General features: G+C 41.5%; 1 protein-coding gene across 1 annotated transcript in view; it reads left to right on the plus strand.

Annotated features, from left to right (window-relative positions):
• col25a1 (collagen type XXV alpha 1 chain) overlaps positions 1-25,047 on the plus strand; it is a 231,415-nt gene that overhangs the window by 107,740 nt on the left and 98,628 nt on the right. Inside the window, exons 13-17 of the mRNA XM_078396380.1 lie at positions 4,681-4,707; positions 4,842-4,877; positions 18,100-18,132; positions 18,234-18,269; positions 23,093-23,137. Coding sequence (XP_078252506.1) covers positions 4,681-4,707; positions 4,842-4,877; positions 18,100-18,132; positions 18,234-18,269; positions 23,093-23,137 — 177 coding nt within the window. The remainder of the gene's footprint in view (positions 1-4,680; positions 4,708-4,841; positions 4,878-18,099; positions 18,133-18,233; positions 18,270-23,092; positions 23,138-25,047) is intronic.

The following is a 25,047-nucleotide window of genomic DNA, read 5'->3' on the forward strand; positions in this document are numbered from 1 at the left end:
AGGACTAGACAAGCTAGATGCAAGAAAAATGTTCCCAATGTTGGGGGGGGGGTCCAGAACCAGGGGACACAGACTAAGAATAAAGGGGAGACCATTTAAAACTGAGGTGAGAAGAAACTTTGTCACCCAGTGAGTTGTGAATTTGTGGAATTCTCTGCCACAGAAGGCAGTGGAAACCAATTCACTGGATGAATTTAAAGAGAGTTAGATAAACCTCTAGGGGCTAGTGGAATCAAGGGATATGGGGAGAAGGCAGGCACAGGTTGCTGATTGTGGATGATCAGCCATGATCACAATGAATGGCGGTGCTGGCTCAAAGGGCCAAATAGCCTCCTCCTGCACCTATTTTCTATGTTTTTATGTTTCTATCCCTCAAAAACTCTTTGTCTGCCAGCAAAAGCAACAACATTTACTTTTTTTAATAAACCTTCATTGTACTTTAATTGTGTACAATGTGATAGCCATATAGCATAAAAACAGACCCTTAGGCCAAGTTGCCCATGCCAACTAACATGTTCCATCTACGCTAGTCCCACCTGCCTGTGTTTGGCCCATACGCCTCTAAACCTGTCTTATCCATGTATCTGTATAACTGCTTCTTAAAGCTGTGATAGTAACTGCCTCAACTACCTCTTCCGGCAACTTTTTCCGTACACCTACCAACCTTTATGTAAAAAAAATTGCTCCTGAGGTTCCTATTAAATCTTTCCCCCCTCCCCTTAAACTTATGCCTTCTGGTTCTCAATTCCCCAACTCTGGGTAAAAAGACTCTGTGCACATTCTATCTATTCCTCTAATGACCGTGTTCACCTCTGTAAGATCACATAACCTCATCCCCCTGACCTCCAAGGAATAAAGTCCCAAACTGCTCAACCTCTCCCTTTAGCTTAGGCCCTCGAGTCCTGGCAACATCCTCGTAAATCTTTTCTGCATCCTTCCCAGCTTAATAACGTCTTTACAATGACGGTGACAAAAACTGAGCACAATATTTTAAGTGTGGCCTCATCAATGTCTTGTACGAATGAAATACTGTTTATTGTTCTGTTTCACCTCTTCTGTTTCCACCACACATCAGGTGGTTAAATCATTCAACCTCTACTTTGAAAGTCACACAAGACACCTTGCTAGGCATCTGGGTAATCTCAATTTTATTTTTTAAAATTCCTTATAATTCCTCCCCATGTAATTCATCTTACATATGGCGGCACGGTAGCGCAGCGGTAGAGTTGCTGCTTTACAGCGAATGCAGCGCCGGAGACTCAGGTTCGATCCTGACTACGGGTACTGCACTGTAAGGAGTTTGTACGTTCTCCCCGTGACCTGCGTGGGTTTTCTCCGAGATCTTCGGTTTCCTCCCACACTCCAAAGATGTACAGGTATGTAGGTTAATTGGCTGGGTAAATGTAAAAATTGTCCCTAGTGGGTGTAGGATAGTGTTAATGTACGGGGATCACTGGGCGGCACGGACTTGGTGGGCCGAAAAGGCCTGTTTCCGGCTGTATATATATGATATGATACGATATGATATATACGGTCTGGCATTATCTAACAATGTGGAAAATAGGCCTTGTATTTTTCACAGATAAAACAGGCCAAATCCATTCCTGTTCACTGATGTCCATTCAGCCAACTCTCAGTCATCAGCAGAGTGATAGAAGCTGTCATTGTCAGTGCTGTCAAGTCCGGTTCTTCACCAATAACTTGCTCACCTCTTCCCTGTGGGGTATTAGCACAAAGCTCCAGACCACGTTCCAGCTGAATCCTTAATTTGAGGTGAGAGTGACTGCTTTGGGCATCAATGCAGTACTTGACCAAGCATAGCATCAAGGCACCCTAGTTAATGGACATAATAGGGGAACAAACTACAATGGATGAAGTCACACTTTGTCCAAAAGAAAATGATTGTAGTTGTCAGATGATTAATCATCTCAATCCTTGAACATCAAGAAATGCTCAGGGCATTGCCTTGGCCATCACCTTCAGCTCCTTCATCAATAACCTTCCATCCATCACAGGGCTGAGTTGGGGATTCGAAGTGATGATTGCATAATGTTCAATACCATTCTGATCTCCTCAGTAAATGATGCAGTCCATGCCTGCACTCAGGAAGACTAACATTCAGGCATGTGCTACATCATATAAATGGCAAGTTACGCTCATGCCACAATGACCAACCTCCAACAACAACGACTAAAACGTCCAGTCCTTGAAATTCAACAACATTACTGCTGCTGAGATCTCCCACCATCAATACCCTGAGGTTCACAATATGGAACTCAATTGGACCAGCCACAAAAAAACCCCCACAACAAGTTGGAAAGAGTGCAGAGAATATTTACAAAGGTGTTGCCAGGACCAGATGGCCTGAGCGGTTGAGCAGACTAGGACTTTGTTCCTTCTGGGACTTATATAGGTGTACAAAATCATGAGGGGAAGAGGGTAGGGGATATCAAGAACCAGAGGGTGTGCTAGGAAAGGCAAGAGGGGAAATATTTAATAGGAACCCGAAGGGCAACATTTTCACACAGAGGATGGTGGGTATATGGAACGAGCTGCCAAAGGAGGTAGTTAATGTAGGTACTATAACATCTAAACGACATTTAGTCATGGCTATCCTTCAAGGTCGAGGATGATGGTCTACGTTCCGATGTCAGAACAAAGAAGCCTGTGCGTGTGTTTGTTTGACGTGTACTTGATGTTGCATTCCAAGAAGCACACAGTCCTTCACAAATCAATCAACTAATTCCAATGGCAAGGGAACCAAGACGGTTGGAGCTGATAGACCTGTTGCAGCCTTCATCCGCCTTCACAGCCGTTGAGTTCAAGATAACTTTGTCCGCCTGGTGCGCTGTTGAGGTCTTGTACGTTGGATCGTTCTTAGTCTGGACCCTCATCCTCGACCTTACCGCCATGGGAGGCCCTACCAGAAGCCAGTGCTTCCGGCGGCATCACTCTCGGAATCATGGGGGCATGCAAGCCTCTTCACCACAACAAGGTGAACGAACATAAACGACATTTAGACAGTACATGGATAGGGAAGGTTTAGAAGGATTTGGGCTAAATGTGGGCAGGTGAGACTGGTGTAGATGGGGCATCGTGGTTGGCATGGGAAAGCGGGCCAAAGTGCCTGTTTCCATGGTGTATGACTACTACAAAACAACAGGTCAGAGACTGGATATCGTATCGTAGTTTGCAATGTGACAGCACAAAAAACTTCAAGGTTCTTCAGGAGATACAAAGGGTTGAAGTGCTGGCTGACAGGTGGGTCTGAAGGGAATAGCTGGTGTTTGTCTATGTGCAATGAAAGTCCTAGATATGTTCAAATGTGCAGAGGTCGAATGTGGGGGCCCCGATTCCCCAGCAGAACCCTGGTGAGTGGCTTGTCAGATCCCATCTGTCTTGGCAACGCCATTCGCATGAATGGGGATTCCATGTCTGTGGAATGCAGTATTAATAATTTTATATATGTATGATAATTTAAAGATTTGTAAGTGATATTATGTTTAAGGAACTTTTTTTATTGATTTTTTTTTTCTAATTTTTTATTTTATTTTCAGCAATTTTAATAGTTTATAGATGACTCTGAATAACAGAATCTTCTCAGCACAGCTTCAAAGCCCAAACAGGTTTGACACATAGCAAGGTTCCAGCCACAGCTTTGCGTTTGGTCAAGGGCTGTCCATGATGGGTCTCGGTGGTGTGTTTCCTGAGGCAATTTGCCACTGAGATCTCATTACATCTCACCAAATACCTCCAGGATCCAAAGAGAAATTGCATTAGGGGGTATTAGTTACAGGCAGAAGTTGATTAGACTTGGATTATTTTGTCTGGATTGCCAGAGGTTGCAGGGAGTCCGGATAGAAATATATAAAATTGTGAGAGGCACAGATAGGGTAGACAGTCAGGATCTTTTTCCCAGGGTGGAATAAATCAAATATTAGAGGCCATAGCTCTCATGTGAGAGGGGCAAAGTTTAAAGATGTGTGAGGCAAGATTTCTGCCCAGAGGGTGGTGAGTGCCTGGAACATGCTGTCGGGAGGGGGGGTACTTGAAGCACTGAAGTGCTCAGTAAGGCACTGATGAGATCTGAATGGTATTGGCCATTGTGCAACCATGAGTGTAAATCCCCATCTCTGTCCCTGTGATGGATGGCAGATCATTGAAGAAGGAACTGAAGGTGATGGCCAAGGCAATGTCTTGAGGATGTTGGTGTCCTGGTGGTTGTTAGTAGCATTTAAAAGATTTTTGGATAAATATATGGCTATGCAGGGAGTGGAGAGATATTATTTATGTGCATGTAGATAAGTGATGGTCTTGGCATCATGTTTGGCACAGACATTGTGGGCCGAAGGTCTTGTTCTTGTGCTGTACTGTTCTATGTTGAGGGGAGTGCTGGATTGCAGTATGGTTCCAGCATGGTCCAGTCCAGATCACAGAGAAATTAATAATGAAGTCTCCTTCCACTCAACAGGTCCTTTGCAAACCTATCTTCTTTGCAGCGAGACCTCTGTTCCTCATCACAGCTTGACAAGCAATCATTAAAATTGAGTTCTGTTCTCCGTTTGTAGGCAGAGATTCTAAATGCTTGGAACAAGTGTAAAAATTTAAAAATAAATGTCCGCCCTGCCGTTTATGCTGTTGACATTCAGATATATTTTCTCTTTCTGCATTTTTCATCAGGGTGAAATTGGAGATCATGGTGAGAAGGTGAGACCTTCAGTTTTATTCAGTTTGTGTGCATTGCACAATTTTAGTTTATGTGTGCTTATGCAGAGCTGCAGTGAGTCAGGCTATGTTACACTAAAGTGCATCTCTTCTTTTCCCATTCCTCTGTTGCTCAGGGCGTCGTTGGTCCGAAAGGTGACAAAGGCGGAAAGGTAAATTCTTCAGTGGCATTCAGTGGATCAGGATGGGCTGTGATGTGGGGGTAGGGTGCAGGACAATTTTAGCATCACTGTGCTGGGTGTGAAACAGAGGGGTGAGATTGGGAGACTAAATTATATAAAAAACGGTTCCACTTCAGGTTTTAATGAGAATGTGCCAGTGAGTAGAACATCAAATTGGAGAAGTTGATTCACCCACAGTGGATTGTTAGCCATTGGATTGTTTTTAAGCAGTCTGCCCGTCTCTGTTGTAGATGCTTTAGGCTTATTAAAAATATCTGTGGGCCTTGAAAAACACATGAATTGATGGGAGGTGTGAAGAGTCGAAGTATCCAAGTAGGACACAAAGTGATGGAGTAACTCAGCGGGTCAGGCAGCATCTCTGGAGAACATGGATAGGCTCAGTCTGAAGAAGGGTCCTGATCCGAACACCACCTATCCATGATCACAGATATGCTGTCTGACCCGTTGAGTTACCCCAGCACTTTGTGTCCTTTTGTGTAAATCAGCATCTGCTTTTGCTTGTTTTTACAATATGATTTATCCGAGTACTTTGTCTACGACCCTGTAGAACGCAAAGGCCAGAAGGCCCATTGGTCTTCACAGTGAGCTGTGCAAACGGTTCCTAGCATTCCTTGGAACCTGTCTGACTATCTCCTGATGCAGCTTTGCCCCTGCCCTCCCCCACCCTCCCCTACAATCTGTCTGTCTTGTCTGTCCCTCAGAATCTATTGCCTGAACCATGGAGAGAGGTTGGGCAAGATAGGACTTTTATTCTGAGGAGCACAGGAGACTGAGGGTTGATCTTATCGAGGTCTATAAAATCATGAGGGGAATAGAAAGGTTGAATGGATACTTTTACTCAGAGTAGGGGAGTCAAGAACCAGAGGACATAGGGTTAAGGAGTGAGAGGAAATATTTAATAGGAACCCGAGGGTCAACCTTTTCACTCTAAGGATGGTGGGCAGATGGAACAAGCTGCCAGAGGAGATAGCTGAGGCAGGTACTGTAACAACATTTCAAAGACATTTGAACAGGCACATGGATCAGAGAGGTTAAGAGTGGTATAGTCCAATTGTTGCCAATGGGATTAACTTAGATGGGGCATCTTGGTCAGTATGGACGAGTTGGGCCAAAGGCCTGTTTCCACACTGTATGACTCTGACTCTCCGTGATCTTTCAACCATTCATCCTCACTGTCCCAAGGGTGCACTGCTAGTGTTTCTGGAGTTTCTCTCACATACTCTCTCCCCATCCTCCATTACCTTCCTGCTCCAATATTGAGTCCAATATTTTGATACTGGTATTTGAGAATTTATCCCCAGTCAGCAACAATAACCGTGGAACCCAATCACACCTGCCATTTGTTTCCATCTTCCAAAGTCAGTTGAATGAAAATTGAAACCAGGGTCCAATGTGCTGACATAACAATGTGACACATTTAGTGCCACCAGTCAGGGATGTATTTCAAGTCATTAAACTCTTGCAGAAAACTTTGAGGCTCCAATTTTTTATTATTTTGTCTTTTTACAAAAAGGTTTCAAACCGCATTTCATTCATTTGCATGAAGTGAGTTTTTTTCAAGGCCATTGCCCGCTGCTGTGCAGTCACATACACAATTCCCAACATTTGTGCCTTGCTTCACCTGCGTTGCCTCCGCTAACGTCAGATGCAAGAGATGCAGATTTCACTTCGTCCACCTTTTCCTTGTTTTGACATTCACCCCAAAGTGCAGGCAGGAGGGATTTCACAAACCCAGCAACCTTACCTCAGCTTGTCCAACCGTTCCCTGAGGCAGTTGAGGAAGATAGAGGGGACATGGATCTGATAGATTTGCATTCTCTTTGCTTCTTTCCAAATGTTAATTGGTCCCAAGAGGCAAGTGATTTAGGGAGCTTCCTTGATATTATCTGCTAGATATGGTCAGCATGAACACTGTCAATCAGCAGCACATGGTGCAGCGACAGAGTTGCTGCCTTACAGAGCTAGAGACCTGGGTTCAATCCTGACTACGGGTGCTGTCTGTATGGAGTTTGTACATTCTCCCCGTGACCTCCCCGTGATCTCCAAGTGCTGCAGCTTCCTCCCTGCAGTTTACTCCCAAAGACATACAGATTAGTAGGCTAATTGGCTTGGTAAAATTGTAAGTTGTCGCTGGTGTGGTATAGGATAGTGTTAGACTGCGGGGATCGCTGGTCAGCGCTGACTCGGTGGGCCGAAGGGCCTGTTTCCAAGCTGTATCTTTAAACTAAACTAAAGATACAGGCTTAAGGTGAGAGGGGAGACATTTATGGGGAACCTCAGAGGCAACTTTTACAATCAGAGGGCTGTCCATATTTAGAATGAGCTGCCACAGGAAGCTAGAGAAGTGGATAGAATTACAACTTTCAGAAGACATATGGACAAGTATATGGATAAGCAGGGTTTAGAGTGATCTGGACTGAACAGGATGAGCAAGCAGCTTCCCTAAAAATCAAATCTTTGCGGAAAACATGCATTCTTAGTCCCGCATGTTTGTGTCAAAGCAAAATTAGACTCCATCTATCCTTGTAATGAAAGGGAAGACACAGTACTTTATTGTTCCAATAACATAGCCTTCAAATCATTCAAACCTCCATACATATATTGGAATAAAATATTGACAATAGCTTCACAGCTCCCTGCAATTCCAACAGCTACACTGACAGCATTTATAATATGCTCCTGGAATATTTGTGGCCTGTCCTATATTATATTTCCTGTGAAGAAGTGCCTGGCTCTCCCTTGAAAATTGCCCACAATAATGTACGAGAAACTGGAAGCTCGTTTTGTGAAAAATTGCCAAAATTTGTATTCCATCTTCCGTGGTTTAGTTCATTGAATCATTCTTGAACACAGATTTTGCAATGAGACACCACTGGGGATTAAAGTTTTCCACAAAACATTTATTGAATGATACTTAACTGGAAATAAAAATAGGGAGCTACCCACATCCATTGAGCACTGTTACACTGTGTCAACTCCTGCCCCCTCCCCCCCCCCCCCCCAAATGTAAACTAAACATTATACACAGCTGAACAGGGTGACCTTCAGAGATCGAATGGCACAAACAGAGCATTACATACCGGCATCGTGAAGGGAATAAATAGGGTGAATGAAGAGTCTTAGGGAATCAAGAACCAGAGGACATAGGATTACGGTGAGAGAGATTTAATAGGAACGTGTGGGGCAACCTTTTCACACGGAGGTGGTGGGTATATGAAACAAGCTGCCTGAGGAGGTAGTTGAGGCAGGTGTTACAGCAACGTTTAAAATACACTTAGACAGGTACATTGATGGGGAAGGATTAGAGAGATATGAGCCAAACATGAGCAGGTGGGACTAGTGTAGATGGGGCGTGATTGTTGGCTTGGGCAAGTTGGGCCAGTTTGCATGCTGTACGATTCTATGACTCTATCTCTCTGCTTAATCCTGGCCATTCTCTGCAATGCCATGCTCACGCATTCTATGCCCATACACCATGCTTTGTGATTATAATAAGTGAGAACTAATTGTAACACCTTAGATTCATTACCAGAAAAAGAAACAAAACAAAGATCAACGTTGGTTGTAGAATATGCCAGTCCAGAACTGTGTGGTAGAGAAGCAAATGAGCTCAAAGTATTGTAAGCGTGAGGCAACATTTGACATTGAACCTATTACTATGGTGTTTGGTTCCTGTGCAGTACAGCCTAATTTTCAATCCCTCTCAGAATTGCAGCCTGCGTAGTGTTTGTGTCTGAGGATGTTCTCTGGTCGCACAATATATCTGCCTTCAGTTTTCAGAAGACACAGGTTTGGTCTTGGACCTTCCCTACACGTCTCAAGTGAGCTTTAATGCCCTTGTCATGTCATAATGAACAATACGGATTTGTTCCTTAGGCTCCTTGCATGAGCCATTTACTCTTGATGTTCATTCCGATTATATTTTCCATTCCCTTTAAGTTGCCGGTGCAATGTGAGTACCACTGCCAAATATGATAGTTATCTAGAGTAATATTGATCTATACCCAAAACAAACCTGACTGCAATATTTCCTTCTCTAATTCATCTAGTTGTTCTTCCACCTGACTTTTCAACAACATGTCGCTGGTCATTTTTCTAACCATATTATTTTGGCATGTCTTGATGCTGGTAATGTCTTATAGCTGGTAATGCCGATATGAACAACATGGAAGACACTGCCTTGTTTTTGTGTAATAGGATGTTGGAGCATGATTTCACAGTTTCTTCATGGGCATCAAACACACTTCTCTGTTTGTCTTTACTTTCTTGGCCAATGCTTGGGAAATGGATGAGATTCTGGGGGAACTTTCAATGCCTCTTCCAATTTTACTAGCCAGGTCCAATGTTATTTTTGTAAAAACAAGGAACTGCAGATGCTGGTTTACAAAAATATACACATAGAACACAAAATGCTGGAACAACTCAGCAGGTCAAGCAGCATCCCTGAAGAACATGGATATGTGACATTTTGGGTCGGAATCCATCCATGTTCTGCAGGGATGCTGCCTGGCCTCCAGCACTTTGTGTCCTCAAATGTTATTCTTTGTTTTCTCAACAATATGAGCTGAATCCTTTTATCATTTAGGTCACACACAAATCTATTCTGCATAACGCCATGCAAGAATCCACTGAAGTTGTAATGCCTGGATGAATCTTTTAAATCAACAATGTCGGCCCTCAATGCAAGCCCTCCCTGACTGTTTCTTCCACTATTCTATTCCTCTGTTTTTCCCAAACCTGCAATTTTTGCTATTTCTGATGGCTATGGATCAAAAATTATTCTGATTCCTGCACTACTTCTGTGAATATATTTATAGGCGACCAGATTAGAGAGCATATGAGCTTTATAAGCAAACAATGACCATAGAAGGAATGCAATGAAGATTCAACAAACGGATTTAAGGGATGACATGTTGGCAATATGAGGTGAAATTCAGTAGGCCATTCCAGTTTGTCTAGAATTCAGAAGTAGTGACGTTGAATATTTCTAAGACAGTTAGATTGATTCTTGAAAAGCAAGGGGGTGAGTGGTTACCAGGGATAGACAGGAATGTGGAGTCAAGGTTGCAATCAGATCAGCACAAAGCTTATTGAGCAGCAGAGTAGACATGAGGAGCCGAGTAGCCTATTCCAGTTCCTAATACTTATGTTCATAACTTTGAATGATCTTGATGAATGGCGGAGCAAGCTCGAGGGGCCAGATGGCCTACACCTGCTCCTAATTCTTATGTTTTCATATCTAATTCAACACAGCCACAGGAAAATCCAGTTGGTGCTTCATATTATTTCTGTAGAAACAGTGTTTTCCCCAAATCACTGCCTAGCCACAAACAATTAATTGTGTGAAGCTCTTTGAAGTATTTCAGTGTGAGGACAGCATCATTATTACAGGCAGGAGTGACTTGTGGGTGGCATGGCAACCTATTTAGGCTTTTACACTTTTCAGATTTCTAATTAAACGAAATCAATTCAGAGTAAATGCCGGAGCTATGCAAAGACAAGATTAAATTAGGGATCAGAAATGTCTGGAGATAGACGCAAGAAATTGCAGATACCTGTTTACAAAAAATAGACACAAAATGGTGGAGTAACTCAGCGAGTCAGCCAGCATCTCTGGAGAACATGGATAGGCATCCCAAAACGTCGCCTATCCATGTTCTCCAGAGATGCTGCCTGACCCGCTGAGTTACGCCAGCACGTTGTGTCTTTTTTAATCAGGAAAGTGTTACCTGCTCTCCTAGCATCAGAGAATCCAGTAGGAACAGGTGTGAGTAACCTGCATGACTAACTTCCCATTCTGCATCGTAAAATCTCTGGCTTTTACCAGCCGTATTACTATTTACTTTTTTACTCGTTGTTTTACAAGTTCCACAGTTCTCCACATTGTATCCCTCTGGAGATCACACCTTCCCTAGCCAACATTGGGCTTCCCAGACACTGCCCTGCCTGAGGTCATTTGTGGGCAGCCTTGATTGGTCCTGGTCTTTTCTCGCCCACAGCTGTTCAACCTCCACCCCCTACTTTCAGTCTGAAGAAGGATCCTGAGGCGAAACATCATCCATCCTTTTTCTCCAGAGATGCTGCCTGACCCGCCGAGTTACTCCAGCACTTTGTGTCTATCTTTGGCATAAACCAGCATCTGCACTTCTTTGTTTCCACACTGTGTTGAAGAACTCCATTAAGGAACTTGGGTTAGAATTCCTAATGCTGCCACGATGTTCTCTGGCACAATGGAAAATTCCCACTGTGCCAGTATATTCCATGCAGATGAGAAAGAATCGCCACTTTGCATTTTAAATATTCCCCATATATTTCAAGGCAGAAAGAAATCATGATACTTCAAGATCAAATTCCCACCGCTCCCATCATATTCCATGCGCAAGAGTGAGAATGACTTCCCAAACCCACCAACATATTCCATGCACAGGAGCAAGAATTCCCAATGTTGCCATCAGATTCCAGGCACATGAGTCAGAATTCCTGCTGCTGGCATGTTATTCCATGGTCCATATTGGTCCTGGTCTTTTCTCGCCCACAGCTGTTCAACCTCCACCCCGTACTTTCAGTCTGAAGAAGGATCCTGACGCGAAACATCATCCATCCTTTTCCTCCAGAGATGCTGCCTGACCCGCTGAGTTACTCCAGCACTTTGTGTCTATCTTTGGTAAAAACCACATCTGCAGTTCCTTGATTCTACATTAGTCCACTAAGCCTTTTCTCAACTGTTTCCCTGGTATTGACATCCATCCTTAAAATGGTACAAGCCCCATGTCAGAAACACAGGTAAATTTCAGCTTCTGCCGAATGGCACTGACTTAAAACGTTAACTCTATTTCTCTTTCCACATATGCTATCAGATCTGTGGAGAGTTTCCAGTAGTTCTGTTTCCTTTTCATATATCCAGCATCTGTAGTTTTTTTGATGTTCAGTTTATGGTTCCCCTCTGGTCGAATGTTACATTAGCACGTCAGGGATACGCTTGGTGGGCACTTTGCAGCACTTTGTTTTTCTCTCAAGATTCCAGCATCTGCAGTATCTTGGATCCTCATTCAGTCCCATTGATCTTTAACTCAATAAGGGCCGCAGCTGACTCTCATTCCGGATCTCCCGAGACAAAGCTGCACTGGACTAGGACCACACTCAATTAATTCATTTCAAGCCCATTGTCATCTCAGTGAAGATGAATGGCGGGACTCAGTGAAATGGCGGGACTATCATATGTTGAAAGACTGGAGCGACTAGGCTTGTATACGCTGGAATTTAGAAGGATGAGAGGAGATCTTATCGAAACGTATAAGATTATTAAGGGGTTGGTCACGTTAGAGGCAGGAAACATGTTCCCAATGTTGGGGGAGTCCAGAACAAGGGGCCACAGTTTAAGAATAAGGGGTAGGCCATTTAGAACTGAGATGAGGAAAAACGTTTTCAGTCAGAGAGTTGTGAATCTGTGGAATTCTCTGCCTCAGAAGGCAGTGGAGGCCAATTCTCTGAATGCATTCAAGAGAGAGCTAGATAGAGCTCTTAAGGATAGCGGAGTCAGGGGGTATGGGGAGAAGGCAGGAACGGGATACTGATTGAGAATGATCAGCCATGATCACATTGAATGGCGGTGCTGGCTCGAAGGGCCGAATGGCCTCCTCCTGCACCTATTGTCTATTGTCTATTGTCTATTGACGATGATGGGTGGCACAGTGCCTCACAACATACTGGAGACCTTGGATCCATCCTGTCTGTGTGGAATTTGCATGTTCACATTCTCCCTGTGCCTGTGTGGGTTCCTTCCAAGTGTTTCGGTTTCCTCCCACATCCAAACGGCACGCAGGTTAGTGGGTTAATCGGCCCCTGTAAATTACTTCTGGTGTGTAATGAGTGGTAGAATTTGGAAGTAGTTGAATAGAATGTGGAGAGAATAAACAATAGGATTAATGTGGAATTGCTGTAAATGGGCTGTTGGTGTTTGCTGTGGACTCATTGGGCCATATTGCATCTCTCTTTGATTTGGTTTAAAATATGATTTTAAAATTCAAAGAAAATAATTTCTCATTTTGCCACTGTTGTGTCCGTGACCACAATGGTTGTGAATTAGTCAGAGTTAAATTTAACCCTTTTTCTTCCGAAACCCTTCATTCCCATCTTCCCAGCCCACAATATCTCAGAAAAACTGCAAATCCAGCCACTTATGCTATTCTCTAGGAATCCTGTCACCTTCCACTGAAGTTACAACAGTCAGGAAAAGTCACATGGTCTCACCATATTAAAGATATATTTCCTGCTCATTCTCAGTATTACTGCATTTACTATTGTGATTTTTGTTAGTGAACTTCAAGATCGTAACTCAAGATTCTGCCATGAGGGAGGGAGCAATGGAGGACCCGGCATGGGGGGACCGCTGTGGGGAGGGGGAAGAGCAATGGACAATGGGGAGGGAGGGAAGTGAAGGGGGGAGAAAATGGACAATGGTGACCCAGCGTGGGGGAGGGGAGGGAGGAGAACAGAGGGGGAGCTGGTGTGCTTTGTAACTTTGTCAGTGCCGTAGGTGGTCGCTATTTGTATACCTAGGGTATACAAGCAAAGCATTTCACTGTGCCTCGTCTCATGTGACAATAAAGTATTCCATTCCATTCCAATATAGTCAAATCCATGTCCGTGTGTTCATGACAGTGCGCACAATTAACCAGATTTGATCATCGGGGTTTTGTCGATGGCTGGGTTATATCAATGGAACATCATTAAGACCGTTTTACAACCGTGACCTGTAACTCTCTGCACGCCGCCTGTGACCTCTGTGAACCCAAATGTCTGCGTTGAGTATAATTAATCCCTGCTGTGGTTGGTCCAAATGTTAGTAGTTTTCAGTGGACAGTAAATACTTTGGAGTTTAGTTTTATGATAAACATTCATATTGTTAAAATATCTTATAAAAGTACAGTACATATAATATGTACATAATGTTACAGATAGTGTTTAGGTATCGTGTGCCAGAGGTTTTGTGGAGTAAAAGATATCAAGTGCATCATCAATGGAACATTAATGATACACATGTTAGATTTGTCTCACAAAAATCATCATCACTGCTAATTACTACGACTATGAATAGCGGACGACATAAAATATAAATTGCCTCAATTACATACAAGATAGGTTAGTCTACATACAAGTTTATTTTAACAGTTTAGTTTAGTTTAGTTTATGCTAAAATAAAACCAGAAAATGCTGAAAATACTCAGCAGCTCAGGCAGAATCTATGGGAAGGGGAAGGGAGTTAATGTTTCAGTTGAGAAGCCTCTGTCAGAACCGGGTAGGAACAAAAAAAGCGTGTTAAGATGCAGGGAGAGTGGTGGGCAGAGGGGGGGGGGTTGTCTCTGACAGGATAAAACCAGGGTTAACTATGGTGTAGAAACAAGGAACTGCAGATGCTGGTTTACCAAGGAAAGGCACAAAAATGCTGGAGTAACTCAACGGGTCAGGTAGCATCTCTGGAGAACATGGATAAGTGATGTTTTGAGTTTGGATCCTTCATCTTGGAGTCATAGAGTCACAGAGTGATACAGTGTGGAAACAGGCTCTTCGGCCCAATGTGCCCACACCAGCCAACATGCACCAGCTACACGGCCTGCCTGCCTGCGTTTGGTCCATGTCCCTCCAAATCTGGCCTATCCATGTACCTGTCTAACTGTTTCTTGAACGTTAGGATAGTCCCAGCCTCAACTACTTCCTCTGGCAGCTTGTTCCATACACCCACCATCCTCAATCTTCAATCTTCTAACAATGTTGACAAGGTGTAAACAAGGTTTTCTGGACAATTAATGAATGTGAACAGTCAGACTGAGAAAACACAGGTGTAAGAATATAGACAAAAGAATGTGGCAACTGCTTCACATGAAAAGATTATTTGGGTCCCTGGATATTGAGCAAGGATGAGGTGAAAGGACAAGTGTTGCATTGCCTGTGGCTGCAAGGGAAATCCAATAAGAAAAGGCGGGTGGTTTGTGGTTTGGTATTTGAGGAACAATGCCTCATCTTCTGCCTGGGCATGCTGCAACCTTCTGGACCGAATACTGAATTGTGCAACTTTAGGAAACATAATTTTTCTGAATCTGCCAGTTTCCCATCTGTAATATTGGTTCAGTTTGTTTGTTTATTTCCTCCTTTTATTCTATTTTTTTCCTCTGAAAATTGAGGACATGCCCAGCAGATCTTTTGGGCATGTGTTCCCGCTCTGTATTTCCCAACTTCTATAATCTTGCCTTCATGTTCTTCTGCCTTTGCTCTCCTAAGGTGCTTTTCCCAGCTGTTATCAGGCAACTGAACCATCCTACCGCAACCAGAGAGCGGTCCCGAAGTATTATCAGACTATCTTTAATTGGACTTTACTGGCTTTACCTTGCACAAAATGTTACTCTCTTATCCTGTATCTGCGCACTGTGAATGGCTCGATTGTAATTATGCATTATCTTTCCACTGGCTGGTCAGCACTCGACAAAAGCTTTTCACTCTACCTCGGTACACGTGACAATAAACTAGACTGAACTGAACTGACATTCATTCTTTAACTGCTTCCACTCATTCACTGACCAGATAACAGCTCATTGCCATGGCCACTCCAGTCTTACCTTATCAGAGACATCCCTCCTCCTCTGCACTCCCGGGAATTTAACAAACATCTTGCTTCTCCTTCCCACTTTTGACAAGGGATCTTTGACCTGAAACTTTGGCTCTTTTTCTCTTCTGCGAATGCAACCTACCCTGCTGAATATTTCCAGCATTTTCTGTTTTGTTTTGTTTCCTGCATATATATATTTTTAATGTACTTGCAAAAGTCCTTGAGAGTCCAAAGAACAGGGGCGATTAAATATATATAGTAAACTTTTCAATAGTAAATTGCAAGTGGTGTAAAGAAGGAGAAGCCCCAATAGGACAGGCGGCCTTTAATATCTTCATTCCTTCTTACACAATTTAATACTGGCATCCCTTTGGCTTTGTAGTAAAGGTTCAGTCTGAAGAAGGGTCTCAACCTGAAACGTCACCCATTCCTTCTCTCCAGAGATGCCGCTTGTCCCGCTGAGTTACTCCAGCATTTTGTGTCTACCTTCAATTTAAACCAGCATCTAAAGTTATTTTCTAACCAATACAAACTGATTTGCTTTACCCATAAGGGTTAGTCAGCATGATAAACCAGGCAGGGGTGTTACAGTAAGAAGATGCTCTATTTGTTTTACCCATACAGCATACTGTCATAGAGGGGGGGTGGGGGGGGAGGGTGGGGGGGGGGTGGGGGTGGGGGGGGGGTGGGGGTGGGGGGGGGGGGTGGGGGGTAGCACCGCACCTAGCACTCTGCATCTCATCTAATCTGCAATCAATAATTTACCTCCTCTCATTGATGGTTTTAAATTCACCGTTTACATGCTTTAAACTCTAGGTTAAATGCTTTACCTTTTACTGTTTACATACTTTAATCCCCTGTCTATATGTATTGTATTGTATTGCACTGTCCAATTGTACTGATTGAGAATGATCAGCCATGATCACATTGAATGGCGGTGCTGGCTCGAAGGGCCGAATGGCCTCCTCCTGCACCTATTGTCTATTGTCTATTGTCTATTTCAAAAAATAGGTTAAATGCTGTGGATTGGATTGAAGTTTCTATGTAGGGATGACAAACACTTCCAACTGGGAAATGAATTCTCCACCATAAATTCAGTCTCAGTTTTTGTTTCTGTGGAAGGTATCGGAAAGCGATGTTTGTTGAAAGCACTATCTACTGGCAAATGCAAGTTGTTAAAATATTGTTGTTTTGTGTAGTACAGTTTGAATGCCATTAAAATCCATTATGAAATTCAAAATCTTTATTCTCATAGCTATAAAGTACCACACATAAATATGCATCCTAGCCTGTCCAAAATCAAGCTAATCCAGATATAGCATTTGGATTGACTTAAATAAATTGATTTTGAATTCATCAGCAACCATGGACTCTAAGAAGAGTCAGGTTTGAAATGTGAGCTTCCCAATGTGGTATCACTTACTTTTTGTTTGTTTGTGTAAGCAGTGGGTCAGCATCATGTCTTTCACCTCCAGCCCAGACAATCTACTCTCTCTCAATTTAGATGAAGTGGAGTCCAGAATTCTAAAGCCTTTTTTAACAGTCAAGTTTCACAGCTATATGCTGACATAATTTCACATTGGCTATCACAGAGAACTCCAGATTATGACTTTTCCTGAGTACTGTTGTAGTTAAATTGTAAGGCGTTTGGGGTTTACTTGCTGTTATATTTGAGCTGGGAGGTAATGAGACCAGGCGACAAATGTGACATTTATCCATGCTGAGATCTGCTTTACAATGCACAAATAAAATATTCAGTGGAAGCTATTAATTTAAAATAAAGTGCAATGGGCCTGTTCAGAATTATAGGGCTACAGCAAAGTACCAATGTATGCTGGAGTATACATGTTTGCTGACAATGGCGCTTTCATTGAGCTCCCTGCCTTTACATTACAGACTCAGTTTAAAGTGTGTACAATACGTACAAAGTTTATGTTACCTTTAGAAACTAGATTTTTTGTGGTAGGGATGTGCAAACCCATTGATTATGCTGCATATTGTATAACTTATCTTCCTTAATAGGGCCCCAGACAAAATTAACCCGCTTCTATGCAGTTAATTGATATGCTTTTGTCTAGAAGAGTGTTTTTTTTTCTCAGATCTGAACAAAACTAGCACATAGTCCAAATGCTAGAAATTTCCAGATGCTTAACATTCAAATCTGCCAACAATTATTCTGTATCATCTCATATCTGAGCCACCAGGTGCACAACCAAAAAACAAACAAAACCAAAACAAGTTTTATCCATCTTGCATTGCTTTCCAACAATTGTTATGAAGAGGCATAAGCAGGCATAGTTCTGCCAAACATTCTGAGCATTTGATCAAAGAGAGAAATTGATGGAGCAATATGGACAAGAAGGCTTGTACTAATATGGTCCTGTATGCCTCCAGCACATGCCATGGCAATAAGTTGTATTTGAAATATAATTTATGGCAGTTTAAATGTAAGAGTTCATTTGTATCCAGTAAAGTCCCCCACAAAAAACATAATGAAATGAATGGGCACATCATCTGCAACAGAATGCCTAGGCTTCCTAGTTACGTGTGATTAATGTCTGCTTTCTTTTTCCTTGTGATTATACTTAGGGTGACCCTGGATCATCTGCTGCGGGAATAAAGGTTAGACTGTTCTTCTTGCTGGTGTGCCAGCCTCTGTTATTTCTTTAGCTCTACGTGGACCATTGGGTGAATGGTATCTTTCTTTAATTTATCCTGCATAGGGGGAACCGGGTGAAACAGGACTTCATGGACAAAAGGTAAGGCAGAGGAGAAAAGCATGATTTCTGACTTTTGTTTCCATTATATGAGTTTGCTGATAAGTTAGTGTTTGGGTAGAAATTATCTGGCTTTCTGCATTGCTCTTGCATCTGCTGATTACCTAAGTAGGAAAGATTAGGTGGAGAAATTAACATGGAGATAGAGATAGGCATTTCATATCTTACCCAAAACTGATTATCCATAAAACAAATAGTTAGGAATCAGTCAGAATATAACAAATAAAATATTGTGATGCTTACACTAACACGCTTTATTGTGTTTCCAGAACCCGCTCCTGAATGCTTTACTAATACACTAAACCCTGTGAACTTCATATTCCTAAAAGTATTATAAGAGATTATGCTGAAGTATTGAACATACCTAGCAAATTTAAATTGAGAAAGTACCTTTTGTACTTTCTAATTCTTTGTTTTACAGCTGTGTAGTTTTGCAGTCTCTCAATCTTTCACCAAGGAGAGTCTGAGTACATTGGATTTAAAAAATTCAATTCTGTTTTTCCAATAATGCTCAGCCTTTTTCACCTAAATATCGTGTTTTATTGGTATTTGGTCATAAGGTTGACATTATCCTGAAGCATTTGAATGGAGAATAAATTAGATTGAAATTTGACAAAATTGTTAGTTATTGATCAGTTCAATAATTGACCAAAACAGGGCACTGCAGTGAAAATGTGTTTAACATACATGGGTGTAAAGATTAGATTCAATCCTCCTTTTTTCTTTATTAAGGCAAACTGGGCATGTGTGTAAATCACTGGGAATTAGAAGCCTGCTGTACTCCAAAGGTCAGCTTCAGCCTGAAGTTAGAGACTGGGAATATCCTGATACAAAAAAATCCTTCCACATTGTGTTTCAATTCATTTTGTAGCAGCTTCCAAAGGAACCACTGAGAATAATTTTGCCTTGTTGATGTAACGCGCAGAGAGTGATTTAGTAACACAATTTCACATCACTCCCATTTTTTATTTCCATTGAGGTCAATTACATTTCCAATGTGACCTGAAACAGGGTCCTAATTCACCCATCACTCAGCTGACACTTTAGCAGGAAGGCAAAGTTATCCCATTCGTTTTAAGCAGCTGATATGTTTTTTTCATTTGAAAAAAGAGATCAATATATTTGTATCAATTGCATTTTCAGATTAAATGATTTCAGAAGATATAATTAGGAGCTACTTGGCCTTTATCCAACCTTTAATAAAATCATGGCTCATCTAATTGAACCTCAACACTGCATTCCTGTTGACCTGCAATAATATGTTACCTCTTGCTTATCAAGAATCTACTTAACTCGACCTTTAACAGTATCTAAAGCTTCTGCTTCAAACAATCATGAGGACAGTTCTAAATAAAAATCACCTCATCTTTGCCTTAAATGGGCAGACCCTTCTTTTAAAACAGTGACCCCGGTTCTGGATTCTCCCACTGAGGTCCAAACATCTTCTTCCTACCCACCTTCTCAAAACCTTTCAGGATTTTACATGGTTAATTTAAGTTGGTTCTCAATCTAAATGTTAGCAAATACAAGTCGAGCTTGTGCAACCTTTCCTCAAAAGACATTAGGCTAATTAATCTTCTCTGAACATCGTTTCCAATGCATCAACGTGCTTTCTTAAATAAGGTCAATACATGGAATTCCATTAAATTGTTTCACTTGAAACAACCTCTCTCGTTTTGCATTCAATTTTTCATAACAATCAACAATAACACTGAGCTGGCATTCCCAATTACTTCCTGGTCGTGTACATGAGCTTTTTGCAACCGAGTAGAATAATTATATCCTCCTGCATCTTATCATTCACCATTTAGATCATGTGCAGCCTTTACGTTTTTCCACCAAAATGAATACATTGATATTTTCCCATTATATGTCATTTACCAGATCTTTGCCAACTTACAATCAATATCGCATTTAAACTTCATTAAGTCACTTTTACAACATGCTTTCCTTCCTGTCTTTGTCTCGTCAGCAAATTTAACAACCTTACTTTATATGTTTCATATTGATATTACCTTTGATAATAAGAGGCTATTTGGCCCATTGAGTCTGTGTTGACTCTCAGAGATGGTGCTTCCTTTATACTAATTGTAAATTGTTGACATCCCAGCACTGATCCCTATGGCGTACCACTGTTACATCTTGCCAACCAGTCAAGACCTATCGTGACTTGGGATTTTTTCTTAGTTTAATGTTATTTTCTCATTTTCAGTTTTTCTGCATCATGTCACATTCCTTTGCCCAGGACTTTACCACTGTCATGTTAACACATACTTATGCAGTCTGTGAGCATGTCAGGTTGTTTTCTTTGGCATGGGCCACATCGACATTTCGCTTTCCCCTAGTCCCAGGACCCAATGTTTCCTCATTTTCATTCTTCTTCCTACCCAGCTGAACTAATTTAGTTTACAAGTTGTGGAGAACTTGGAGCTCCAGTATCAGCATGAGGACGACTTCAATTAAATTCACAAGAGCTATCATGGCATATTGATTTGTGTTTCTTTGTCAAATTTAACTCCAGATTAAATGCATCCATCAGAAGACTGACAAATTGATTAGGAATGCTTCATAAAAAAGATAGGTTGTGGTAATTTCCTGATAGCTACACCAGTTCTAAACTCTCCCAACAGACCAAACGTTCTCTCCCCACCCACCTTGTCCAAACCTCTCAGGCTCTTACATGTTTCATTTAAGTTCCCTCTCATTCTGAACTTTAGCAAATACCAGCCTTTCTTCCCAATGCGTCATCCCATTAAAATTGTATCTGTAGCCTATCCCAAGATATATTGCATGTTGTCTGTTGCTACCGAGTTGTTGAAAGATTTCTGATCAGTGAGATTGCTGTATTACATCTGAGAGTAATGGAGAGGCCATCCTAATCCTCTCCTTGTCTATTTCATGTGAATGTGTTCATGTGTCATTGTGTGGTGCAGCACATAGACTCACAGCAAAGTAGTGCATAGTTCCCTGTCTTTGTCAAGCTCACTTTTGCTACAGAAATAGCTGCAAGTGTCACAGATAAGAGGTATGGATGAAAGTTATTTAAAAAGAAATATGCTGAAATAAGAAAAACAGAAGCCACTGAAAAAAATGGTTCACTTCAGTCAGTAACTGAAACCGGAAAGAGGGTTTAATGATTTAGGTGAGACTTTTTACCACCGCAGATCAAAGATTATATCTAAAGTATTTACCTGTTTGCTTCTCTTTGACACTGATATACTTGCACTTTGGTTTGACAGTAAAATGCTGATTGCAGTTGCAATGCATGTTAGTGACATCATTGCTGGAGTTATTCATAGTTTGAACATGGAAACGATCACAAGAAGAAAAGTCTAGCATCAAGTCACTGAACTTCCATGAACTTTCACATCAGCTAATCAATGTGGTATGCATGGCATTCCTCGGGTCCTTTAGAAATCAGCACATGTTCGAGTAACTTAATGCAGTAGCAGTCAGTGTTGTGATCTTTTTTAATCATATTTCTATTTTCTGTTTGGAGTTTGTTTCTTTGATTCAGAGACAACAAAATATTTTCTTGCTGTTTTTTAGATGAAATATTTTCTTGTCCCATTGATATCCCCTCAAAATTCATCAACAGAATCTTATTATCCTGTCTGTGATAGACAAAAGGGCATCTGTGGTCAGTAAATCCTGTGAATCATGCACATTGTAAGAACATCATAAAGGAGACAGCTCTGCTCCCTCAATAAGTATGATTACCACTAAGTATTGGTTTTACGCCATGCAGTTCAGGAGGGTTAGGTTTGAGGTCTCTTCTACTCTGAATTAGCTTACGTCACTTGAGAGCTGTGGTGAAATGTTACAAGTGGCTTCTACTTCCTTGGTCCAGCGATTTGGAAAAATCTGACCTTTTTCCTTTAGTTATCACAGCCAGTTTCGTCTTGCAGAAAAGCATATCCAGTGAGGACGTCAGATGGGGAAAGGATTAAGACTGACCATACTCTCCTGCAAAATCCAAGTTACTACGCACTAGAGATCTGGGTTCCCCTGATAAGAATGGCCATTCGGAGGAGGCTGTCAGTCCTGGTAAAACTCAAGTAAAACAAGAGTCAACACCTTGCAGGGAGGAAGTGAAAGAAAACAAATACTCTTGTTCAATGGAAGGAGATGTGACAATGGAATAAGTCTCACACATAACAAGTGACATTAGATTTTCAGCAATTGAGAACAAATCACAGTACCTGGTATTAATCCTTGATTGGGCATCCTTCAAATTGTCCACCCTGATAACATCTGCAGTGGCGTGTAAGGTTAAGCCTGAACATCAGTTTTTTTTTAACATGGTTGGATAAATATGCCAGATTAGTCAATGCCAATTAGTCCCACAATGAGGGGCAATTGAATGGTAGGGGTTTCATGTCCACTGAGAGCTGGTTTGAGACTGCTGAAGCTTGTTTACTGTAAAACCACCTAATTGCAATCATAAGGAGAAAACTCTTACCTTTTCTATCCTGGCAGCATTTAATTCAAGTCCCAGATGTGGACAGGCCATGTTTTGCTACATGGTGCCACCTAGTGGCACACTACCGCGACTTCACACAAAAATGTGGCGAGGCCAATGCTTATTTATGATAACCTTTGATTGATAAAAAAAACTAAAATATTTCCTGGATGAAGAACAGATAAAATCATGCTGCCTGGAAAGGAAACAAAAGGCCTTTTGCATTTGCTGACTATTGAACCTTGATTTGGGATGTTGCTTAGCTACCATTGTGGTGGAGATAAGCAAGACTCTTGAGAAGGCTGAACACTTTTCTATAATGTTGTGTAATTTTCCTGTGTAGGGTGAACCAGGTCTTCCTGGGCTTCCTGGACTTCCTGGGATAAAGGTAATGACTGCTGCAGTCTGTTCATTAGGATGGATGTGGAATAACGCTGGCTGGTTTCTGACTTCCTCCTTATTTGTTTCTGTTTGTAGAGCTTCCCTTCATTACTTGTTTGGAATTTAAAGCTTGTCAATCCCTCTTTGATAGTTTCATTTTGAAAATTGTCAAAGATTTGGATTTTGTAAAACAAAATTTATTAGAACACCATTTATTTTTACATTTTTTGCACTTTTTCCATCAAAGTATTTGCAAAAATCTGCTTAGAGGCTTAATGAACAGAACAATTTGCAAAGGCATAACGTGATGTAAATTTACTCTTAATTATTGTACAGTAACAAGGCTACCCTCAATTCCTTGAATCATGTTTAGATATGCCAATTATATTTATATGATTCACAAAGTAAATATACCCCGAATGAGATACTAACAAACATTTCCTTTTGATCTCCTGGTGCAATTTATTTTATACAATTTGAAATTTGTTCATTTGAAGTTAATATGTAAACGTCAGCTTGCTGCAATAAGCCTCTCATTGGACAATGTTCAAGGTATCAGTTTGTTGTTATTTTCATCATAACAATATTTCTATTAGAAGAAAGAGGAAGTCTAAAGATCTGATTGCATCCATTTAGTTTAGTGATTGGATACAGCATGAAAACAGGGCCGTTGATCCACCAAGTCCACGCTGCCCATTGATCACTCGTTCACACTAGTTCTATGTTATCTCACTTTCTCATCCACTCCCTACACACCAGGGATTATTTACAGAGGCCAGTCAACCTCCATACCTGCACATCTTTGGAATGTTCGAGGAATGTGCAGTCACATACATGGGGACGTGCAAACTCCTCACAGCCAGCATCCAAGGTCAGGTTCAAGCCCGAATCTCTGGGACCGTGAGGCAGCAGTTCTACCAGTGTTACTGTGCAGACCTATTTGTTGCAGTGGCAATATTAAAAGCAATACATTGATGAATTCTGTTTGTTAATGTACTTCAGAACAGATATGTTGCCTGTCCTTACAGTAACATCATGGCCCAGCTCATAAAGATACTGCCTTGTGGCTCAAAAAACCCAGATTCATTCCTAACATCTAGTACTGTCCGTGTGAAATTTGCATGTTTTCCCTGCATCCATGTGTTTCCTCCAGCTGCTCCGGTTTCCTCTTACATCCCTGACACGTGCAGGTTGATAGGTTGACTGGCCACATTAGGTAGATCCTGGTGTGTAGAAAATGGGGAATACGGGGAGAATAAAATAGGATTAGTTTAGACATCAGACCCAAAATGTCGACCCTACCTTTACCTCCACAAATGTTGCCTGACCCACTGAATCTCACCAGGCAGTTTTCCTTTCGCCTGGGATTAGTGTAAATGGGTGCTTGATGGCTGGCACAGACTTGGTGAGCTAGAAGGTCTGTTTCCATGCTGTATGACTCCATGAAAGGTTGCTCTTCTCCATTGTGAGTAAATGAATGCCATTATTTAATGGAGTAGGGGTGGGCGTGTTATTGGCGTTACAGCCAAATTTCTTGTTCAACTAGGTTGTCCTTGGGGCAGGAAAACATTTACAGAGTTATGTAAAGGGATGGGTAGGTTCCATGATGGAGGATTCTTGGCAGAGCAATGAATGTTTAGCCAAATCTACTGGACTACTTTCATTCAAAGTAAATCTGTTTCACACACCAGTGTTATCAATAACTGCAAGTATTTCACAGATGCGATAGGGACATTATTGGAATGAAAATGGTATATTCTCACAAAATAATATTAAAAATCCATTGCATTTGGCACACGAGGTACAAAAGGAAGATTTGAATAACTTGTATTACCAAATATTAAGGAGAATAAAGGCAAGTAACATAAAATAGACAATATCATCCTTGTGGCCAAATGAACTCGAAAGTAAAGTAGA

Source organism: Rhinoraja longicauda, chromosome 1 (genome assembly GCF_053455715.1).
Source record: "Rhinoraja longicauda isolate Sanriku21f chromosome 1, sRhiLon1.1, whole genome shotgun sequence".
NCBI lineage: Eukaryota > Metazoa > Chordata > Chondrichthyes > Rajiformes > Arhynchobatidae > Rhinoraja > Rhinoraja longicauda.